General features: G+C 44.1%; 1 protein-coding gene across 1 annotated transcript in view; it reads right to left on the reverse strand.

Annotated features, from left to right (window-relative positions):
• Positions 1 to 10,577: 10,577 nt before the first annotated feature.
• KIF3C (kinesin family member 3C) overlaps positions 10,578 to 24,733 on the reverse strand; it is a 46,028-nt gene continuing 31,872 nt past the window's right edge. Inside the window, exons 6-8 of the mRNA XM_012788153.3 lie at positions 15,337 to 15,445; positions 15,006 to 15,178; positions 10,578 to 14,776 (exon numbers count right to left, since the gene is read on the reverse strand). Of these exons, the coding sequence (XP_012643607.1) occupies positions 14,683 to 14,776; positions 15,006 to 15,178; positions 15,337 to 15,445 (376 nt within the window). The 3' untranslated portion in view covers positions 10,578 to 14,682. The remainder of the gene's footprint in view (positions 14,777 to 15,005; positions 15,179 to 15,336; positions 15,446 to 24,733) is intronic.

Here is a 24,733-nt window from a genome sequence, read left to right on the forward strand (position 1 = left end):
GACATAAAGTAGAAAGGCTGAGAAAGAGAAAGCCATTTTGTCAATCAGCAGTCACTCTGGGATTAATGTAGTAAGAGCTGTGTAGAATTTAAAAGAAAAGGACACTCTCCTCATCCTCTAATTGAATTCAATTCACAAATTTTCTGGTTCTCTGAGGAGGACCTTAGAACATGCCTGCAGTTTCCAAACTGTAATTAACAACAGTTTGAACCACAGTCTTTAAGTGTTTCTTCTACCTCAGAAGCCCTTCTTCAGTTTTATCTAGCCTGGAAAATCTGTTACACAGATAAAAGTGCTGGTGGGACTGGGTGCAGTGGCATATGCCTGTAGTCCCAGCTACTTGGGAGGCTGAGGTGAGAGGACCACTAGAACCCAGGAGTTTGAGGCTGCAATGCACTATGATGGTCCCTATGAATAGCCGCTGCACTCCAGCCTTGGTGATATAGCAAGACTTTGTCTCAAAAACGAACAAACAAACTTCAGTGGAAGGTGGCATGCAGGTCCCTGAGGCTCAGTTCTATTTGCCTGTCTGCTTGATCTCCTCCACAGTGGCCTCTGAAACACAAAACCCAAGGCAGTTGATCAATCATTCATCATACACTCAATCTCCCACCATTCCCACAACTATTTATTAAGAGCCTGCTATGTGTGGTGCTAGAGGCACTGTGCTGAAGAAGACAGATGGACTTCCATTTTCTTGGAGTTTACATTTTAGGGTGTGGGGGGGAAAGAAGTAGTAATCACTATAAGCCAGTGCTACGGTTTGGATGTGTCCCCCAAAAGTTCATGTGTTGGAAACTTAATTATCATTGTAACAGTATTAATAGGTGGTGCCTTTGATAGGTGATTAGGCCACAACTGCCTTGAATGAATTAATGCCATTATTGAGAGAGTGGGTCAGTTGTCTTGGGAGTAGATTCTTGATTAAAGGATGTTTGTCTCAATTTCTATGTCTGTTTCACACGCTCACTTGGCCTTCTGCATTCCATCATGGGGTGACCCTCAACAGATGCTAGTGCCAGGCTCTTGGATTTCCCAGGCTCCAGAACTGTGAGCCAAATCTTCTATTGTTTATAAATTACGGCAGTCTGAAATATTCTGTTACAGCAGCATAAAATGGACTAAGACAGCCAGTGGTTGTCAAACTTTAATTTTCATCAAAATCACCTGGGGATTTCATTATACTACAGATCTCTGGGCCCATGCTCAGAATTTCTGATTCAGTAGGTCTACAGGAGAGCCTGAGAATATGCAGTTATAGCAAGTTCCCAGGTGATGCTAATACTGCTGGTCCCAGGGCCACCCTTTGAGAACTACCAATGTAAAAAATTAAATAAGTATAATACCTTCAGATGATGATAAGTGCTATGCTTTTAGAAAATGAAAAAGGGCAATGGAGTAGAAAGTTACCTTGAGGGTGGCCACTTTAGGTTGGGTAGCCAGGCAAAGCCTCTCTGAGAAGGTTATGTTTGATCTGAGCAGTCCACCTAAAAATCTGGGGGAAGGGCATTCCAAGAAAGGGATATAGCAAATGCAAATGCCCTGAGCAGAGAATAGCATTGCATATTTAAGGAACAAAACAAGACATTCAAATTGCCAATGTAGCTGCAGAGTATTTTGAAGGGGGAAGAATGATACAAGATTGTCTTAAAAGTAGAAAGGAAATCAATCATGGAGGACTTTGTAGAGCATTGCAAAAAGTCTAGTTTTTAAAGTGCAGCATAAGGCCATTGGAAGGTTTTAAGCCAGGCACACATACGACCTTATTTTACATTTTATGTATAAATGCTTTGCTATGAAATATCTCTTTGGCTATTGTGTGGAGAATGTACCATGGGGGGTGGCAGTGGATGGGGTGGAATGAGGGGGGCTTGGGTTATGTAAAAGTAACCATAGAAGCTGAAAGACCAGTTGGGAGGCTCTTGCTGTATCCTGGGCAAGATTTGATGAGGGGGAGGGAGCAGCAGCAGCGGAAATGGTGAGAAATGGCAAGCTACAGGGTGGTAAGGACTTGCTGATGGGAGCAACACTTAGCATAATGCCTTGTAAGTTGGAGGTATTCAGCAGTCGTTGAATGAGTGAATGAATGAATGAAACTCCCTTCCTTTCTGAAATGCATGATTGCAATCCTTCACTTTACTGATGAAGTGAAGAATATTGGAAATTACTTGCCAAGCTGGATTCTATTTTCTATATGGTAACAGGGTTTTGTATGGGCATGTGGGGGTGTATGTGCATGCATAGGATGTATTTTTTTGGCTATCACATCCCTCTCTACTCTATAGCTCACTTATTAAATATCCCCTCCCTACCCCCTCCGTTATTTTCAGATAGAAGGCAGGTTTTCAACAACTTGCTGAGAATTATTTTCCCTTTGTAAAGCAAATTGAGTGGGAGTGGCCAAGAGCTCTGTAATTCTCTTAGGAGGAGGAAAATGCTGGTTGGTCTCCCGGGGCTCTGGTTGCTGGGAGAGGGTGAACTGTGAATGCTGGGAGTGATGAGCAACTCTTTCCTAGAACACTGAGGATAATAAGTAATTTATTCTTTTTAGTCTTTTTCATGGAATTGTTTTTATTGCTGTTTCCACTACATTTCATCCCTACTGAAATGCAATGCAATCAACATATGGATTTAATTTGACTAGGGGAAAGGGCCACGAACAACCGTAAATTTTCAGAACTGTGGCTGACAACAGCCCCAATCTCTGCAGTAACAAAGATGAGTCAAGCAGCCTGCTTTTGCATTTCAAAGGGAACTGTCACGCTGCTCCACTGATGATGCTTGTTAGGTGTGGAAGAAGATATCTGAAACCCAAGTCCGTGGAAGTCTAGCAAAATCTTTATAGTTCCTGAGGCAAATAAACCACTGTTTTAGTATTAAGTTTCAAAGTTGAGAAATAATAAATGCAGAAAACCTGGTGTTTTGTTTTGTTTTGTTTTGTTTTGTTTTGCAGAGATACATTGAAATCCTTGCACCAGCTAAGAGGATTCAAAAGGTCGGTTTTTAACTTGTTTTAGCTGCCAGGGCCCTGGAGGTCTGGAGTGCGGTACTTGAGCACAATTTACCTCCTGCTGAGCTTCTGATTCTCCAGTGTCCTGGCTGCTTCATTTCCCCTAGTGTGCTGTCATTTCTGAACACTTTGTTTTCTCGGTGCTGTCCCTAGATAGCTTTCTCACTTGCATCCTTCTTTCTTTATCTCTTTCCTACAAACCTATTTCTTCTCTTCTCCTCTCTCTCTCTCATACATATTATATATCTTAACTAGTCAAATGCAAAACTAGCCAAATGCTACAACTGAAGTTGGTTCTTCTTTATATGCTTATCTATTAGCTTTATGTTCGTCATTCTTCATTAAAAATATAGATGAGTGAAATATATTGTCGTTCTTTCTCAAAAATAAAAAAATAGTCTTTTTTTTTCTTTTTAAATCAATTGATTTCCTCCATGTGGACTACTGGTAGGGGGAGGGAGAAAGGTAGGTAGAATCAGGGTAGGAGAAACAGGAAGGAAGGAAGGAAGGAAGGAAGGAAGGAAGGAAGGAAGGAAGGAAGGAAGGAAGGAAGGAAGGAAGGAAGGAAGGAAGGAAGGAAGGAAGGAAGGAGAAAAGAAGGAAGACTCTATGCACTTAATTCTCCCCTGTGAGGGCAATAGTTGTGTCATCAGGCTGTATGCCTATTTTAAAATAAAGATGTCCTTTAATCAGCTACATTTCAGGGTTGGCACTGGCTGGGGAAAGGGAGGTCACACGGACTGGGCATCAAAATGAGCGTCTGTGTGAATAAGTGGAAATGGAGAAACTGCTCATCCTCTCTCTGAATAGACACCAAACACAGGGCTGTGTGAGCAAGCACGTGCTCCAGAAGCATCTCTGCAGGAGAAAGGAAGAGTGCCAGCCAAACGGGACACGCATTCTGCACAGTACCTGATGGGAACAGGAGCACAGGTGCGGACACCTGTGTGTGCATATACAAGTGCAAGCGCAGGTGCATGCACACACATGAGCCCCCAAAATGCTAAGCAGCCACACTCTGGAGAAGCACAACATTCATTGAATTCTGCCTGTGAACTGAGGCTAAAAATAAGAGCCAGGGGCTGTGGTATGTGCCTGTAGTCCTGGCTACTTGGGAGGCTGAAGTCAGAGGATCACTTGTGGCCAAGGAGTTTGGGGAAGAACAAAACTTAAAAAAATTCTAAAAGTAGATATTCTTTTTTTTTTTTTTTTGAGACAGGGTCTTGCTCTGTTACCTAGGCTGGAGTGGTGGAGTGGCAGGATCATAGCTCACTGTAACCTTGAACTCCTGGTCTCAAGCAATCCTCCTGATTTAGCCTCCTGAGTAGCTGGGACTACAGCTGCACACCACCACACCCAGTTAATTTTTACAATTTTTAGAGACAGGGTCTGCCCATGTTGCCCAAGCTGGTCTCAAACTGCTGGCCTCACTCAATCCTCCCACCTCAGCCTCCCAAAGTGTTAGGATTACAGGCATGAACCACCACACCCAGCCTAAAAATGAGGTATTCTAATTTTAGTCACTCAAGACCACCATCTCTTTACATTCCTACTTCTTCACATTGCAGGCATTTTGAGGATCTAGCTAAAGGGAATTTGAATGGTGGACACGTTTAGTCTGGTAGCAGGATATATTTATGTGGTTTACAGTCACTTTCATATATAGATAAATTATTGCTTGCTGACCTATCGGGAATGGTTGCCAGAAATACTGCCATCACCCACTCTGCCTGCCAACTGATCTGGTGGCAAAATAGGAAGATGCAGGGACAGAGATAATACATTGATAACAAAGGGCACCATGGTGCCTGGCATGAGACCTGTGTGGAGAGTGAAGGAGAGACAAGGTTTGTAATTTACAGAGCCAAAAGCTAGCCTGTGGGAAATTTTCCAATTATCAAATATATAAAACAGTTTAGTAGAGTATTTGGTTCTCATCAATGCATGTTCAAATGGAAGTTCCCTCCACCAGGAATGTACATGACACAGAAAACACACAATTCATTTTTACCATTTTTGATGGCAATGGTGCAAAAGAGAACTTATCAGAATTCCTATGTTTTCAGGCATAATTGTGTAGCAATATTAAAAGAGCTAGTATACCTATGCATATGTTGTATGTTTTCTGCATCTCCACAAATGCTGACATATGAAGATAACATTTTTTTATTCTTTTGTCTTTTTTTATTGTGTGAAACCCAGCTCCTGCAGGATTTTATATTTATGTTTGTTGTTTTTATTATTTTGAAGATAATATTAAAAACTCATGTTAAGCCATTAACAGCTAGGACAATGTCAACAAACTGGTTAATGAGCACTATCATTTGAAACAGTATTTAAGCTTAGTTGCTGCACACACACAACTTGAAGTGCCCTGAAATCCTATAGCCCATATAGTAAAGAAATTTAATAGAGGTTTTCCCAAATTTAACCACAATCCTCAAAATTTACATAACATTACCTGCAATGAGTTGAAATGCAAAGAAACTTTTTAAAACCCTTGATAATAAAAAAAAAAAACCTTTGGCCGGGCGCTGTGGCTCACGCCTGTAATCCTAGCTCTTGGGAGGCCGAGGCGGGCGGATTGCTCAAGGTCAGGAGTTCAATACCAGCCTGAGCAAGAGCGAGACCCCGTCTCTACTATAAATAGAAAGAAATTAATTGGCCAACTGATATATATATAAAAAATTAGCCGGGCATGGTGGCGCATGCCTGTAGTCCCAGCTACTCGGGAGGCTGAGGCAGGAGGATCGCTTGAGCCCAGGAGTTTGAGGTTGCTGTGAGCTAGGCTGACGCCACGGCACTCACTCTAGCCTGGACAACAAAGTGAGACTCTGTCTCAAAAAAAAAAAAAAAAAAAAAACCTTTGAGTCAACCTTATTAAAAGACTGGATTATTTTTCTATTTTTTTTTTTTGCTAGAAAACACTACAAAATTGCTGTCATATGCAGAGGCAACCAAAAAATACACAGCTGGAAAATGTAGGTAAAAAAGTTTTAAAGAGGTCTGTCAGGTATTTAATTTATTAAAATATTGTATTATTTTTCTAAATTTCATAATGTTGTATTTCCAAGCTTGTAAATCATGTAGTTGTTTTGTGATTTATTTTCTCATTATGAACTAATATTCACTTTTACACCTAATTTTGTTTCCTAATTTTCATTCTTTTGCTTAAGGACAGCCTGTCCGCGGCCCCTGTCCTGCCAAGTCCTGCTAACCTCGGCTCTGCCCCTGGCCGAGGTGCTTGGACTTTCAGAGGTCGTTGTGAAGAGCCCAAAGAACACAGGGCAGGTGCTGTGAACAGACAGGCCAGTATGTACGGTCGTGCCAGAACACAGCCCCAGATTACTAGTCACCCAGCATAAAGTCTGCATTTCTCAGATTCCCACCTTGAAGCTAGTTGTGGACAGGTGACAACGTCTGGCCAATGGGGTGTATGCATTCCCATAAAGGAGCAGGGCACGCCCTCTACTTCTTCTCTTCTTTTCCACTGACTGCAATGCAGATAAGGTGATGAGACGGTGACAAGGACAACACTCTAAAGATGCTGGAACAAGATGGGAGGAGTCAGGTCTAATCCCATGGAACAGCTCTACCAGTCTCCACACCAGCCCTAGTCTACTTAGGCCCATATTCCTACATCAGAGAGTAATGAAACTTCTATCTTATTTAAGCCCCAAGTATTTTTGATCTCCATTAGTCAGCTGATCTTATGTCCTAATTGACACAACTGTAATAGTAACCCATTCCATTCATAGGACTGTTTATCCCATGAGTAGTTGCCAGTGGGGTTGGGGGTGGGGAAGAAGAACATCACGATTTTAAATATGAGGAACCTGAGGCCAGGGAGTGGAACGCTGTGCCTGGCAGCATATGGAAGAGGGTTCCTGATATAGCAAACTCTCAGTGCCACATGGAAGCCAAATGGGTGCACAGGGACTGTGCGTGGTGATGAGCGTGCTGGGGTTTTTGTTTTTAGCATCCAGAAAGAATTTCTCCCTGACTATTCAATTTGTTATGTCCCTAGAATAGGGACAGTTCATATCCCTTCTTTTCTCATCTCTTGTGCTTTTCTAAATTTGCTGCAGCACAGGGATGGCTATAAAATAAGCAAGGGTTCCAGCTTAAAATATAAAGTATCTCTCTCACCTTCTCTCCCTTTCTTCCTCCCTTCCTCAATAATTCAGTCAAAAAACCATTAGCCATGTCTGTGTAGAGCAGGGCTGGCAGAGGTCAGCACCCATGTGAGGAGGGCAACTCAGTGATATGGCAGCCCTGAAGGGTCAAGAAACCGGCCATGTGCAAAGAATTGAGCAAATAAGTAAATATATTGAGGTAATGGGAGCCAGGTTTCTCAACTGCCAGAGAAAGGAGTTACAAATATGAAAAAAAAAAAAGAATACTAGAATGAACCCTGAGATGTTGGGCTGAATTTAGAGGGACTGGTGTGAACTCTTGGTTAGACAGATAGATGCAAAATCAATGTAATTGTAAAATGTGCATGTGGGTGTATAAGTATGTGTAATATGTTTTTCCAAGCTCTGTCCACCAAGAGCCTGGGAGCAGAAACAGCCCGTTAGCAATAAGTGCACCTTCTCCACCAAAAGGGATCAGGACTCCTTGGATGAATCTGGAACATCTTTTGTGCCAGAAAGTAAGAAGGTGCTCAAAGAATAGTGGGAACATTTCGAAAGAGCACAGTCGCCTCCTTGAAGTCACCACCACTGACTAAATCTAGGATAATTTAAGCATGAAAACAAAGATTGATAATAATGGATTCTAACCCATTGAATAAAATAGGAATCCGTGAGTCCTTATTGATATCAATACAGAAACTAACAAATAAGAAGAGAAAGCTATCTCTCACAAGTTAATGCCACTGAATAAATGCAGAAGAGAAAATGGAATTTAAAAGCCACCATTTGGCATTCATCATAGCAATGATTAATTCCAGCAAGAAACATCGATGGATGTTAAAACTAGTGGGTGAAATTTAGAGGAGTGAGATATCTACATAGTTTCATAGTATCTCCTCACAAAGTATTTATTAATTAAAAGGAATAAAGAGTAGCTGTACAATAGAGAAATCTGACAGATAATGCCTTAATCAAGTGATCAAAATTAATATCACCAGCAATGGGTCAAAGCCATGTCATCATGTGCCTCTTGATGGGACATAGTAAGAAGACCACAGCATCACTTCTGTGTATCACCTGAATATAATCAGAAGGAGGCATCAGACAGACCATCTACAGATTAACTGGCCTATAATATTAAAGACTGCTAAGGGCATTTAGGTCAAGGATGAGCTGAAGAACTTTATATAGGAGACTAAGGAGACATGACAACTAAGTGCAACCCATGATTCCAGATTGGATCATTTTGCTATAAAGGTCATTCTTAGGATAGTTGGCAAAACTTGAATGGGGTCCCTAGATGAAGAGTATGTGGGAGTTTTTAGTGCAGTACTCTTCTCACAACTGATCTGTGAGTTTTAAATTATTTTTAAAATAAAATAAATACACAACAAAAACCATAAACAACCTGTGTAACTAGTAGGTCCTTATGGCTTCCAGACTCACCTTGGCCTGCTGGTCATTTCAGTAGCATTCCAGAAATCACTTTCCTTTTCTTGGCCTACTTTTCCTTATTGTAAAATGAAAGCTTTGGGTATAAACAAATAATCCCTTCCATTTCCTAGTCCAAATAGGGCAGCACCTTATCCATGCCCCCACTCAGTAGTGAAGGAGGGACATGTGGCTGAGCACAAGGTGGCCTAGAGTGGCTTTGTGTTCTCTGCCTCTACCATCCTTGAGCACAATCCCGGTGTTTACACGGGCACAAGGACTCAGTGCTGGTGCTTGTACAAGAGCAGGCTCACTATGAACTTGACGGAATAACAGAGGGCTGAAACCGATATTCTCAGACTTTAGTGAGTGTTCATTGAATCACCTAGAGGTGCTCATTTAAAATGCAGATCCCCCTAACACTGGCTAGACCCCATTGGGATCTGTCTGGTACCACTGGAAGCCCTGAGGTGGACAGACAGCCCCAAGCTGGCACAGCAGCACAAACCTCAAGGCCTTGGCTGTCCTGGTCCTTCTGCACCATCACCTCGACACGTCATGCTTGCTGTCTCAGGGGTGCAATGCAGCTGCCACCCGTTAAACATGCCTGACACACTCCAGCCTGTGAACGTTTCACTTGCTTTTCCCTCTCCTGGAGTCCTCCTCCTCCAGGAGTCTGTATGGTCCCCTCCCTTACCGCCTTCAGATATTTGCTCAGTGTCGCCTTTTCAGTTTGGGCTTTAAAACTATGACAGCTTCCTTGCCCTCCTCCCAAACACCAGTACCTGGAGATCCTAATCTCCCTTCTCTGCATTGTTTTTCTCTGCTGCACTTAGCCACCATCTTACAGGCAGTATGTTTTCTGGTTTAATGTCTTTCTCCCCACCCGAGAATGTAGGCCACATGAGGACAGGGAGTTCTGGCTGTTTTGTTCATTGCAGTATTCCCCACGTTTCGAGTGGTACCTGGAGCATACAGGTAACAGGTGCTCAATACATACTTGCTGAATTAATGCACACACTTCCAGCAAGTGCATTTGAGTTCTAAGCAGGAAGAAGAAAGGGGAAGAGGGAGAAATGGATGATGTCTAAATCAGGAAAGCAAAAACTTTTCCAGAAATTCCTACAGATTTCTACTTACATCTCTTTAGCCAAAACCATGTCACATGGCCACCCACTGCTGTAAGAGAGTCTGGGAATATGAGTATTTTTACCTGGGCACACTGCCCTCCTTGAACAAAATTATTTCTTAAATAAGGATGAAGGGAAGAATAGATATTGGAAGGGCAACCTGTAGTGTCTACCACATGGGTCTATCCTGGATCTAATGATGCAGAATCTCTAAGGATGGTAATTTTGATGCAGATAACTCTTAGACTGCATTGTAAGAAAAATGTCCAGGGTAATAGAATGAGCACAGACAAAAGTCTTCGAAAGCCATCCTGGATGATGGGCACACTGGTCAAAAACATCTGTTCTGCTGAATGCCCAGAGCCCACTCCATCCCCATTCCTACCCACATCATCTTTTTTGAGAAATACTTTTATTTCCACCCCACCCTTCCCACATACATATGGTTACAGCAGTGGAATTTTTGGAGGTCTTGCTCATATATCATGTTCCCATCCACCTGACCCAAAGCAATAGATTAGAGTCCCATTCCTATGAATTTGGCATTGGGACTGAGACTCTAAGTCTCTCCGGATGGTTGGATCATATAAACAGAAAGCTGCTGGCATATGTATTTTCTACATCATGAACCAGAGCAGCTGAGGATAGAGCATGAATTCCAAAAGAAAGAAGTGTGGTCAAACAGAGAGGGTCTATGTGGTGTTTGAACTCCCGGTGCTAGGTCATTCCTGAGGCCTGGTTCTGTCCTTGCCCTTGGGTGCCACACTGAGCCTCTGGATCCTTATTTTGTTCAGGCTTAAGTGACTCTTCAGCTGTGGCCAAGAGTCCTAGCTAATCCACACCCCAGCACTAGGCTCTGAGAACAGAAAGAAATAACGGTGGAGGTCAGGTGTCCAGTTTCGGCAGAAGAAGGGCAACATGGTGGTTTCCTTAACAACCTGTCTATCAACAAAGAACCAAAAGACCTGGGCCAAGGGAGAGTGTCCACCTCTCCAGCTGTTTTTGTCAGACTCTAGGAAACCATCTATCAGACCCATAGAGTGACTCCACTGCTGATGGAGGAATGAATGATTCTCAAATAGGAGCTCGAGGCAAGGTCTGGAGATCTGGTCGTATTCCCAATTGTTCCACTGAGAGAAATCACTGTGTGCTCCGGGCTTCACTGCTTGTGAAACATGGAGGGTGGCCATCAGTGTCCCTGAAGCACACATGGGCTAGAGAATAGTGTGGCACAGAGGAAAAAATATGGGCTCAAGAGTTTGGCAGCCCAGCTCTATCACTAACTGTGTCTTTAGCCAAGTTGGTTAATTTCCCTTACTCTCATCTGTAAACTACCATATTTCCCCGAAAATAAGACAGGGTCTTATATTTATTTTTCCTCAAGAAGACACCCTAGGGCTTATTTTCAGGGGATGTGCTATTTTTTTTAAGTACGGTACAAGAATCTACATTTATTCAAATATAGTTAAGTCATCGTCTTCTGGAACATCACCATAACTCTCCAAACCTGGAATTCCATCCTGAATTTCTTGCGACTCTATTTCCTTTAGAACCATGGGCCCCAATCTCTCATGTCGAGCAATAGAGCTCTCCTGGGGCAGATGAGAAGGGCTGTTCATCTTCTTTACCTCTACGGGACAAAATGCATGGGTTGTGCAGATATGCTGCGTAGCCACGCCCGTCACTAGGTCTTATTTTCGAGGTAGGGCTTATATTGCGCAAATGATTAGAAATCCTGTTGGACTTATTTAATGGGTAGGTCTTATTTTCAGGGAAACACGGTAGTGATAGTAATTCCCACCCCAGGATGAAATTAGCGTGTGTATGTGTGTGTGTGTGTCTGTGTGTGTTGCCTAACACAATCCCTGGCACATGCCTGCAAGCAGCAGAGTCACTCCAGCCACGTGACCCGGTTAGAGCCCAGGGCAAGAGCCTGGCAGAGAGGCAGGAAGTCCCTCCAAAAAGATTGCCAGTGCCAAAGGACTGGCTTATTGACTGTTTTTGCACCAGACAAGCCTCAGTGCTCCCCTAGGAGTCAGGGTTCAAGGCTTTGTTTGTTAGCAGCAACTGCTTTTCATTTCCTCTAAGACCTCCAGGCTACAGGGAAGGAGGCAGTAGCTAGAACCCAGAGGGAGGGGAAAAGAGGCCCTGGGAGAGGAGCTAAGGGGAAGCTAGTGTCTTATGTTACTGTAATTCAGCACCCACCACAGGCCAGGCAACATACATGTGCTTTACATGTGATGTGTTCTTGCCTGTGTCACCCCCTCTTGGCTGATGAACGAGGGCCAGAGAGGGTATGACATTGACAGCTAATCTGGACACCACCGAGACGGTTCTGAAATCTGCTAATAGCTCAGAATTAACTGGCAGGATTGCTTGCCTAGAACACAAACAGCTGCTGCCACAGCCCTGGCACTGACTCCCGACCAGAGCCTGGGACCTGCCCCTCAGCCCTGCTGGGCAAACAGACCCCCTTTTATTGAGCGGCCAGCTCTTTTCCAAGGTGCTGATGATGCAGCTGGGCTCCCAGTGCTCTCCAACCTCTCCTGGAGAAGGAAGTAAGATAGAGAAGAGAGTAAAAGTAGGAAGAAACAAAGGGAAGAGAAGGCAGGCAACCAACTCCGTGACGATACTCATTCCTTTATTGTCAACTGTGTTAATTTGAACAAGGCGGGGCCTGCAGGCTGCTGGCAGCACCAAGCTGCAGGTGCGTTTCAGCTCAACAGAGAGGCCACCGTCCTAAGCCGAGGGGACAGAGGGTAATGTTTTATATATATACTTATATATTACATATGTCCCATATAGTCGTATGTATAGAGTGACAAGAATAGGCCACTGCATTGTTAACTGTTGTCCTAAATAAAGACCATAGCAACAGACATGGAAATTTGGTCCTAATCAAGGCCCTTACTTTGTCAATCAAATGTCTGATACATCGAAAGGAAAAGGAGAGAAAGAGACAGAGAGACTGAGATCCAGCCACCCCCGGTGGCCCTGTTCCCAGCATGTCTTACGCTGAGAGTAGAGTGTCCCCTGTGGAGGTAGACACGCACACAGACACGCACACACATACACACGTACACAAAACCGCAGGAAGGAGCTTCTCCTCTGACCATACGTCGGGCCCAGCCCTCAGACTGGGGTGGGGAAGTGGGTATATTGTGCTATAAGACCGTGAGGGAAGAGTGACAAGACAACGTAGGGTCAGTGTATCCAAGTGATGAATGGGGTGCTACGTGCTGCTTCGTCTACACACGAGAAAGAGGTCAGTGGGAGGGGCTGCTCTGTGCAGCCCTGGAGGTCTCCCTGTGCCCGGGCCGCCTGGGGGATTTCTACACACAACTCCTGTCCCAGCCACAGCCGAACCTCTCATCTGAATCCTAAGTCTCAAATAATCTCTTGGGCTCTCACGAAAATTGTGATTTCCTTGAAGGACAGGAGCAAATGGCAATTGGGTGGCTCAAGCATCTGGTCCAGGAACGACAGCAGAAATGACAGCATCACAGACTTAAACCAAACCAAAGCTTGATCGTCAAAGCAGGACTTGGAACGGTGCAAGAAGAGTTCATTTCCTGAAGGAAAGAGAATAACTCCCACCGCCGCCTCCCACGCACCAAATTTCAGGCAGATCTGTCAGTCCCATGCCTTTACCCCAATGACAGAACTACTCATATTCCAGGAACTAGAGACTCCCACTGTTAGGGCTCATCCCAACTCATTTGTTTGCCTTCGTGATTACCTCTTCACCCTTCCACCAAAACAATATACTTATTATAAAAAGTAAGTCAATGAAAATTAATCTTTTTTTTTTTGTAGAAATTTACTTATCACTTGAGTTACCTGCAGACATTTTGGGCTGTCACAAAGGAAGGTGAGGAGTACCCCCCAGGGACCAATTTGCACAACTGGCAGGGGAAGGATCAGTTTTCAACAAAACAGTACCCAAAAGAGTGATTCAGAAACAGGGGTAATCGACAAAGCTGGAAAAGATTGTCCCTGGATCTCTGTTTCCTGTTCTAAATGAAGGGGCAAAGCAATAGGTTTTAATACCTTTGTTTAGCCAGGGGTGGAATGACATTAACTCCTTCCACTGTAAACTAGGATCTAGGCAGCTGCAGGGAGAAATGACCAAACAGAAGGAGCAGCATCCCAAAAATGGGGAGTTGGCTTGACGGCTCGTTGAGGGGCCAGAAACAAAGAGACCTAGAGGAGGGACTTCCCTTGATGTCTCAATTACTGTTCTATTTCCTGCAGGTCCCACGGCGGCAGCAACCAGTTGGTTTGCAATTCCCATCCAAGGGCTGAGAAGATGGGCAGGAAGCAGAGTTTGGGAAGCTGTTGATTTCTTGCCAAAGCTGAAGAGCACAGGCCATGTTGGTGAGGTCATTCACATCCTTGAAAAGGAGCCTGAGAGGCCAAAAGAGGTTTTTGAGGCCCAGAAAGTGGAGGCTGGGGCTCTGTTCACCGGGAGCATAGGACCAACACTTTCAGGATGTCCCTTGTCCACAGCGGACACAGAGCAGTTTTCTGGTCCCAGAAAGTGCTTAGGGGCTGCTCGCCGTCAGCGTGGGAGGAATTGGAGGTTATGGAGTGAGATGGGTAGGAAAGGTACTGTCCTCTCAGGCACTGGCCACCTTCCCTCTGGGGGCAGCTGACGCAGGGAGAAGCCTGAGGTCTGACTGGGGGTGTGGAACGTCAGAAGAAAAGGAGGCTGCGCAGTGACCACAGCAGGCCCAGACAGCTCAGGCCAGGGCATCGCCCCCACACAAGCTGAGCTCCACGAATAAATAACATGAATTAAATAAAGGAGGTGGAGAAGAGCAGGCAGAGGCCCCGTCTGCCAGACCCTCACCCCCGCACACGCACGCACACGCACATGCACACACACACGCAAGCGGCAGATGAGATGAGCCGGGTTGGCTACCCCATCCCAGGAGTCCGTCGGGTGGGCAGCCTGACGTGAAGGTTGTCACTGTCACTCATGGTCCACCACTGTCGTGGGGCGCGGAGAAGCAGAGGCCAGGGAGGCATGTGCGGTGGAGGGTGGAGGCCGCTGAGGACTCTGGCACCTGGGTTGGGGGGATGAGGCAGGTGAAGGCGGAGGTCAGAGGAAACAGGAAACAGGAAACAGAAGCCTTTCCCTCATTCTGTTGCTGTAGGAACCCCCCCAGAGCCCCAGTCACCCCTCACCCTTTGTGCCCTTTGGGCACAACCAAGACCCTCTTCAGCCTCAACTAGCCCCTGTAGTCCCCCCCGCCTCCTGAGCCCAGTGCTCACTCTGACCACCGTGGTACTGACCAGGATCTGGACTTCCGGACTTTAGATGTGGAAGGTCTTTCCAGAAAGCTGTCCAACCGCATGAGCCTCTCCATGTGTAGTGCACGAGGGTCTTGTTCTTGGTCATGAGAAAATTCCATCTCAAAGACAGCGGGAGGGGACACGTCCAACTCCAAAAACATTATGTTTTCAGCCTGTGGTGGGAATAGCATGCCAGACATTAGCAGCGGCCCCAGGGACTATGCCTTTTAGACACATCTTGGGTGTAGCACGGGTGATGAGGCTGTTAGAGGTCTCAGAGGCTGTGAGCATCCCCGCCCTTAGGCTCTTTCTATATTTCCCAGCTTCTTACCCTGTACCGGGGGTGGGACCCCATTGCCATGGCAACCCGAGCATACTGGCTGATAGGTCTCTTGTAGCCCACTGCAGATGTCGGCCGCTTCTTCATTTGGCTGTTATTGCTGTCGGGAAGAGGCTATATTAGAATGGATTTCCTTTGGACACAAAGGGCAAATGACATCATGAGGAATTAAGTATCACTCAGGTAGCCAGGACCCTGCAGACTGCAGCTTCTGGAATTTTCTTCTCCTTGCTCTAATACAACCTAACAGCTGAAACTAGTAGAGTAGTCCCCCTGATCTGTGGTTTCGGTTACTGTCGTCTGAAAATAGGTGAATACAATACAATAAGATATTTTTAGAGAGAGAAAGAGAGATCGCTTTCACATAACTTTTATCACAGTATATTGTTATAATTGTTCTATTTTATTATTAGTCATTGTTGTTAATCTTTTGCTGTGCCTAATTTATATATTACAGTTTATCATAGGTATGTATGTATAAGAAAAAACATATGTAGGGGGCAGTACTATCCACAGTTCCAGATATGCACTGGGGGTCTTAGAAAGTATCCCTGAAAATAAGGGGACCACTGCGTAGCCCAAGAGGCACGCATTTCTTCACTCTTCTTTCTCTAATTTGCATGTCTGTGTGTCAGGGCCTCGCAATGCTACCCAGGCTGGTCTTGAACTCCTGGCTCAAGCAATCCTCCTACCTCAGCCTCCTGAGTAGCTGGGACTATAGATGCAGCCACCACACCCAGCTGCTCTAATTTTTCTGCACAGTAAAAAGGGCTGATTGAGGGCTGGAATGAAGAAAGGAAATCCAGTCTCACTTTAGCTTTCAGATTCATGTACTGATTTCACACACTGCACAAAACCATTGATGACTGGTGGCTCTGCTTTTCATTTTTCTACACAGGAGTTAGTGTGATAAAATGATTAAAAACTCAGGTTGGAGCCGGGCGCGGTGGCTCACGCCTGTAATCCTAGCACTCTGGGAGGCTGAGGCGGGCGGATTGCTCGAGGTCAGGAGTTCGAAACCAGCCTGAGCAAGAGCGAGACCCCCGTCTCTACTATAAATAGAAAGAAATTAATTGGCCAACTAATATATATATAAAATTAGCCGGGCATGGTGCCGCATGCCTGTAGTCCCAGCTACTCGGGAGGCTGAGGCAGCAGGATTGCTTGAGCCCAGGAGTTTGAGGTTGCTGTGAGCTAGGCTGACGCCACGGCACTCACTCTAGCCTGGGCAACAAGCGAGACTCTGTCTCAAACAAACAAACAAAAAAAAAACTCAGGTTGGGGCCGGGCGCAGTGGCTCACGCCTGTAATCCTAGCTCTCTGGGAGGCCGAGGCGGGCGGATTGCTCTAGGTCAGGAGTTCGAAACCAGCCTGAGCAAGAGCGAGACCCCGTCTCTACTATAAATAGAAAGAAATTAATTGGCCAACTGATATATATATATATATATAAAATTAGCCGGGCATGGTGGCACATGCCTGTAGTCCCAGCTACTTGGGAGGCTGAGGCAGGAGGATCGCTTGAGCCCAGGAGTTTGAGGTTGCTGTGAGCTAGGCTGACGCCATGGCACTCACTCTAGCCTGGACGACAAAGCGAGACTCTGTCTCAAAAAAAAAAAAAAAAAAAAAAAAAAACTCAGGTTGGAGGGAGGGGAAAAAAAAACCCCAAACAAACACAAGCTTGAAATGAAAAGTAACAAAGTTAGAGGACTCACACTTCCCAGTTTCAAAATTTATTACAGTGCTATAGTAATCAAGACATTATGGGGGAGAGGGCAATATATGTAACCTTAACATTTGTACCCCCATAATATGCTGAAATTTAAAAAAATGGGCAAAAGAAAAAGACATTATAGGGGGAGGGGGGAAATGGGCATTTATTGAAACCTTAAAATCTGTACCCCCATAATATGCCGAAATAAAAAAAAGAAAAAGAAAAAGACATTATAGAACTTGCCTAAGGATGGACAAATAGATCAATAGAATAGAATTAAGACGCCAAATGCAAATCCATACATCTATGGTCAATTGGTTTTCAACAAGGGTGCTAAGACATTACAATGGGGAGAGAATGGTCTTTTCAACAAATGGATATCCACATGCAAAAAAATGAAGTTAGATCCTTACTGCATCATATATAGAAATTAACACAAAATGGATCACAGACCTAAATATAAGAGCTAAAACTACATAATTCTTAGAATAAACCATAGGAGTAAATTTTCATGACCTTAGATTAGGCAATGGTTTCTTAGCTATGACATCAAAAGCTCAAGCAATCAAAGAAAAAATAAATAGGACTTCATCAAAACTAAAAACTTTTGGGCTTTCCAAGGACATCATAAAAAGAAAGTGAAAGACAACACACAGAACAAGAAAAAATATTTGCAAATCATATATCTGATAAGGGACTTGAATCTAGACTATATAAAGAACACTTACAAATCAACAACAAAAGGACAAACAACTCAATTTAAAAATGGGCTCAGGACCTGAATAGATATTTCTCTAAAGAAGATACACAAATGGCTGATAAGCATATGAAAAGATGCTCAACATTATCAGTCATTAAGGAACTCTAAATCAAAACCACAATGAGGCCGGGCGCTGTGGCTCACGCCTGTAATCCTAGCTCTTGGGAGGCCGAGGCGGGCGGATTGCTCAAGGTCAGGAGTTCAAAACCAGCCTGAGCAAGAGCGAGACCCCGTCTCTACTATAAATAGAAAGAAATTAATTGGCCAACTGATATGTATATAAAAAAAAATTAGCCGGGCATGGTGGCGCATGCCTGTAGTCCCAGCTACCTGGGAGGCTGAGGCAGAAGGATCACTTGAGCCCAGGAGTTTGAGGTTGCTCTGAGCTAGGCTGACGCCACGGCACTCACTCTAGCCTGGGCAACAAAGTGAGACTCTGTCTCAAAAAAAAAAAAAAAAAAAAAAAAAAAACACACAATGAGATACCACCCCAGACCCACTAGGATGGCTATAATTAAAAAAAGACAGACAATAACACGTGTTGGTGTAGATACAGAGAAATTAGAACCCTCATACATTGTCAGTGGGAATGGTGCAGGTGCTTTGGAGAACAGGTTGTCAGTTCCTCAAAAAATTAAACAGAGTTACCGTATAACTCACACTTCCACTGCTAGGTAGATACTCAAGAAAATTGAAAACTGTATGTCCATGCAAAAACTTGTACCCAAAGGATCATAGCAGCATCATATACAATACCCAAAAAGTAGAAATAATCCAAATGCCCATCAACTGATGGGTAGATAAACAAAATATGGTATATAATAAGTAGTAATGGATTATTACTTATCATTAAAAAGAAATGGAGTACTGATACATGCTACAACATGGCTGAACCTTGACAACAGTTTGCTAAATGAAAGAGCCCAGTCACAAAAGACAACATATCGTATGATTGCGTTTATATAAAGTATCTGCAATAGGCAAGTCTGTAGAGACAGAAAGTAGACTGGTGGTTGTCCAGGGCTGGGAGTGGGAGAGGGTAGGGGAGAAGGAGGAGTGACTGCTAATTTGTTTGGGGTTTCTTTTTGGAATGATAAAAGTGTCCTGGAATTATTTAGTTGGTGATGGTTGTACAACTCTGTGAATATACTAAAATCCCCTAAATTATTAAACAGTAGAGCTCAAAAAATCCATTAAATCATACACTTTAAAATGATGAATTTTATGATATGTGAATTACATCACAATAAAGCCATTATTCTAAAATAGAACAAATCAAAACTCAGGCTTGACTTCTAACAATATGTATTTTTGTGCAGTGGCTCACACCTATAGTACTGGCCACTCGGTAGGCGGGAGAATCACTTGAGCTCAGGAGTTCAAGGCTGTAATGTGCCGTGATCATGCCTGTGGAAGCCATGGCACTCCAGCCTGGGCAACACTGCAAGACTCCATCTTTATTTTATTTTTTCATGAGATTAAATTTATATTTAATGTAGTTAGACTACATCAAGCCATTTTCTTGCCAAAATTCTAAAAATTTTAATCAGGGTAAAATCTTCACTGATGAAGCAATGTAGCTATTTTAAATTTCTTTTTCTTTTTTGAGACAGAGTCTTGCTCTGTTGCCTGGGCTAGAGTGCCATGGTGTCAGCCTAGCTCACAGCAACCTCAAAGTCCTGGGCTCAAGCAATCCTCCTGCCTCAGCCTCCCGAGTAGCTGGGACTACAGGCATGTGCCACCATGCCCGCCTAATTTTTTCTCTATATATTAGTTGGCCAATTAATTTCTTTCTATTTATAGTAGAGATGGGGTCTCGCTCTTGCTCAGGCTGATCTCGAGCGATCAGCCTCACCTTGAGCGATCCTTTCACGTTGGCCTCCAGAATGCCAGGATTACAGGTGTGAGCCATCACGCCCAGCCTATTTTAAATTATGTTAAAAAGATGTTTATTGGGGAGATTTAAGACATAGCTCACAGAAACCATCCAAGTACCTGGATGCATCAGACCTGAGATATTTATCGAGATTTTAATACACAGTAGTTTCTTCCAATGTGTAGAATGTTTTATTCCTTTGCAGTAGTTCAAAGCTGAGAAATCATTTGAGAATTGAAATGTAGGACAGCACATAATAGGAACTTAATAAACACTTGTTGAGATTGCTCTTTCTTTTCCCATAAACACTCCCTGCATTGTCAAAGCTGGTAAGAACATCTTCATCATTTAAAGATGCATTATTATGCCTTAAGGAGATACTCAGGGTAGAAGACACTCGTGTATTGGACCTATACACCAACCTCCTCTTCGGTTTCCCTTTTTTGGGCTTCTGTTACTGAAATCACATGGAATGATTCAAATCTTACAGGTACATGTCGCAGACAATCACCCACGTGTCTTTGCTTCAGAACGTGCTGCAGGAGCTTCGACCAGCCGGCTCCCAGGGGTACTGAGCCGGCGGCCCCCAGAGGCGCTGCCTTATTGCTGACCCGCCCTGCAGCTCGCTCAGTCTCATGGGCCCAGTGACTGTCAGCTCCATCACACTGGAGCTACCTATACTCACAGGTGGCGCCTTCATAGCCCTCCCCTACCAGGCCAACTCCATTTTTAATTTAAAAAAATTGTTTAAAGTGAATATTTTTTGATCCAAATTTCCACTCCTAGAATTTCCCTAAGGAGATAATCAGAGATTTTTTTTTTTTTTTTTTTTGAGACAGAGTCTCGCTTTGTTTTCCAGGCTAGAGTGAGTGCCGTGGCGTCAGCCTAGCTCACAGCAACCTCAAACTCCTGGGCTCAAGTGATCCTCCTGCCTCAGCCTCCCGAGTAGCTGGGACTACAGGCATGCGCCACCATGCCCGGCTAATTTTTTTATATATATATCAGTTGGCCAATTAATTTCTTTCTATTTATAGTAGAGACGGGGTCTCGCTCTTGCTCAGGCTGGTTTTGAACTCCTGACCTTGAGCAATCCGCCCGTCTTGGCCTCCCAAGAGCTAGGATTACAGGCGTGAGCCACAGCGCCCGGCCAATCAGAGATTATTAATAACCAAAGGCAAACATTTGTGTGGAGAGGCATTTGCTGAAGCATTATTTACAATTGCAAAAAATCAGAAATAATCCAAATGTGCATCAATTATGGACCAGTTAAATTATTATTCAGTCATATGAAGGAATAATATATAGTCAATTACAATTTTTGTGTGGTTCTCTGTAGACATGGAAAGATTTCCACAACATATTAAATAAAAAGGCAAATAAAAAGATGAAATTTTTTGTTTTGTTTTTAAGGAAATGTGTGCATATGTGTGTATGCTTAGAAAAAAGTCTTGATATTCAACAAAATGTTAACTATTATTATTTTTGGATTGTGTGACTATGGGTGATTTTTATTTTATGTCTTTCTGCAATATCTGAAATTTTTTACAATGAATACATACAACTTTATTTCTAATGAATTATTTCAAATGTTTAGAAAAGTATTGGAAATAATAGAGACCTGTACGCCTATCATCCAGTTGGTCAAACATTAACATTTTGTTATATTTATGTCAAATCTTTTTTTTTTTTCAGTCCTGAACTTTATACTGGACCAAATCTTTTTAAAGAAATAAAATATGGATATAGTTATTTTTGGATAATTTTTTTTTTTTTTGAGACAGAGTCTCACTTTGTTGCCCAGGCTAGACTGAGTGCCGTGGCATCAGCCTAGCTCACAGCAACCTTAATCTCCTGGGCTCAAGCGATCCTACTGCCTCAGCCTCCGGAGTAGCTGGGACTACGGGCATGTGCCACCATTCCTGGCTAATTTTTTTGTATATATATTTTTAGTTGGTCAATTAATTTCTTTCGATTTTTAGTAGAGATGGGGTCTCGCTCAGGCTGGTTTCAAACTCCCGACCTCGAGCAATCCACCTGCCTCAGCCTCCCAGGGTGCTAGGATTACAGGTGTGAGCCACCACGCCCGGCCAGGATGATTTTTTTTTTTTTTTTTTGAGACAGGGTCTTGCTCTGTTACCCAGGCTGGAATGCAATGGTGTCATCATAGCTTACTGCAGCCCCAAACTCCTGGGCTCAATAAATCCTGCCTCAGCTTCCTGAGTAACTGGGACTACAGGTGTGTGCCACCATGCCTGGCTAATTTTTCTTAGTTTTTGTAAAGATGGGGTCTTGCTATGTTCCTCGGGCTGCTCTCAGTCCTCATCTCAAGTGATCCTCCTGCCTTGGCCTCCCAAAGTGCTGGGATTACAGGAGTGAGCCACTGTGTCCATCCTGGATATAGTTTTTTTTTTTTTTTTTTTTTGGGATATAGTTTTTAAGTTTCCCATTTCCTCTTCTCCCAGAGCTACTCACTCTCTGGAGTTTGGTGCTTATCAATGTCATACATGTTTTTATACTTAGTTTTATATGTGGGTATTCATAAACAGTATATATGCTATTCATATACCTTTTTCTAAATTTTGAACTGTATCATATATGAACTATACTTTTGTTGGGCTCAACATGTTATTTTATTTTATTTATTTATTTATTTTTTTTTGAGACAGAGTCTCGCTTTCTTGCCTAGGCTAGAGTGAGTGCCGTGGCGTCAGCCTAGCTCACAGCAACCTCAAACTCCTGGGCTCAAGCGATCCTCCTGCCTCAGCCTCCCGAGTAGCTGGGACTACAGGCACGAGCCACCATGCCCGGCTGATTTTTTTTTATATTATATATATTAGTTGGCCAATTAATTTCTTTCTATTTTTATGGTAGAGACGGGGTCTCGCTCAGGCTGGTTTTGAACTCCTGACCTTGAGCAATCCGCCCGCCTCGGCCTCCCAGAGTGCTAGTATCAACATGTTATTTTAGATTTATTCATGCAGCTCTAGGTTACTAAAGTTTAACTACACTGTGGGCTTTTGATTTTTTTTTTTTTTTTTGGTAGAGATGGGGTCTTGCTATATTGCCCAGGCTGGTCTCAAGCAATCTTCCCATCTTGGCCTCCCAAAGCACTGGGATTATAGGTGTGAACCACTGTCCCAGGCCTCAATATATCATTAAGTATGTGTGTGTGTGTGTGTGTGTGTGTGTGTGTGTGTGTGTGTATTCTTTTCACTTGTTCATGGGCATGTAGGTTGATTCTTTTTTTCTTCCTAGTAAATACAGTGTTGCTGTGAACATTGCTATACAAGTATCTTCACGCATATATTCAATGTTTTCCCTAGGGTACATACCTAGAAATGGAATTGTTGCATTGTAGGGTATATGCATTTTCAGCTTTACTAGATATTGCCAAATTGCTTTTCAATGTGGTTATACCCATGAAAGTTTCCATTGCTTTATATGCTAGCCAACTCATGGTATGTCAGACCTTTTACTTTCAGCAATTTGATGAGTGTGATACATTACTTTTATCATACAAAAGAAATTTTTAAAAAAAGGAAAAGAAAGAAAACAGAAAACTATTTCCATTTTTAAAACTAAAAGCATGCAGATTTTGGAGTGAGCCAGGCCTGGGTTTAAATGCTGGCTCTGCCCCTGAAAGCCTTTGCCTTAGGAAGTGGCCGACTATCTGTGAGCCTCGGATATGCCATCCCTATCATACAGAATCGCTGAGATTAAACAAGACAAGCACTTAGCACAGTATACCGCAGGGCTCACCACAGGGCAGTTGTGATTACGATTTATTCCCAATTCCACTTGCTAATTTCAAGTAGGGATACAAATGAAATGAAATGAGCAGTGAAAAAAAGTCAAAAGGTGACCGCTGGAAGGCAGAAGAGAAGAAACAGGCTGAGTAATTCTCAGATAGGACATCCTGTCCTTGAACAGTGGAACAAGCTGTGCGGGAGCCGCCAGAACAACGCCCGCCTTCTGCAGAGGGGAGGGGTGAGAGGTAACACGCCGTGGCGCCGTTTGTCAAGCATATAAAGAGTGCTGGACCCCACTTAGGGGTCCTTGCTGACCCTGTCTATAGATGAAAACAGGGAAGAGAAGGCTCTAGAAGCCCCAGCTGGCTTTGCAGCTGTGAAGCCTGTAGGATGGTGGGCGGTGTGCCTGTGGGGCAGTGACAGTGGCAGTGGGGCTGCCTCAGTGACAGTGGCAGCAAGGGGAGAGTCTGCTGCAGATGCTTCCAGAAGTGCATGGCCATCCCCTCCAGGAGGGGAGTGGGGAAACTAGGAAAATAATAACTTACTTGCTATGCATCTCATTTGAACTTAACCTCCAGAGGAGTGGACAGGGAGACTGCGGCCAAGAAAGGCGAAGTACCTTTGGTGGCCAAGGTCAGACAACTAGGGAAAGACCAGGAATCTGAACCTTCCCCAGTGCTCTTTTTATGACGATGGGCTGTCTCTCCGGAGCACTCTGGGAACAGACTGGGGCCAAAGAGTGTCTTTGAAAGCTCAGGCTCTGGGAACAGGACAGAGGGACACGGCCGGGCAAACACAGCAGCGGAGCAGCGTGAGTTGGCAGCCTGACCCAGTAAAGATGCCAGGGCTATTCTGGGTGGCATGTGGAGGAGCAGGAGCTGGGGGAAGGGAATCTGTAACTGGGACACCAAACTTGCTGTCCACTCCCTTTTCCGCCTCGGGCCTACTTTCCACGATCGATCTGATCCTCCGTAGTAAGCAGGTTGTGGTTGACAGCCACATAAATGGGCCTGCCTTTGTCCTCGCCCCTCCCCCACAGGGACCCCCAACACGTCATCATGCGCTTGGTAGGTCCTAAGAGCTCTCCTAGGACCCTCCTGCCATACCTGGCTGCTGTCACTTTTACCCCCTTAATATTAAGAAGCCATCTCTCAGCTTCATCTCAGGGGTGACACCATTCTCATTCCTGGCTCTGGCTGATCCCCACCTTCCTCTCTTGTTCTGAAAACAGGCACCCAACACCATCAGGCGCGTTTCCTTCCAGGCCCCTCACGCGCATTCAGCACAGCCTA

The sequence above is a fragment of the Microcebus murinus genome, chromosome 3 (assembly GCF_040939455.1).
Source record: "Microcebus murinus isolate Inina chromosome 3, M.murinus_Inina_mat1.0, whole genome shotgun sequence".
Taxonomy (NCBI): Eukaryota; Metazoa; Chordata; class Mammalia; order Primates; family Cheirogaleidae; genus Microcebus; species Microcebus murinus.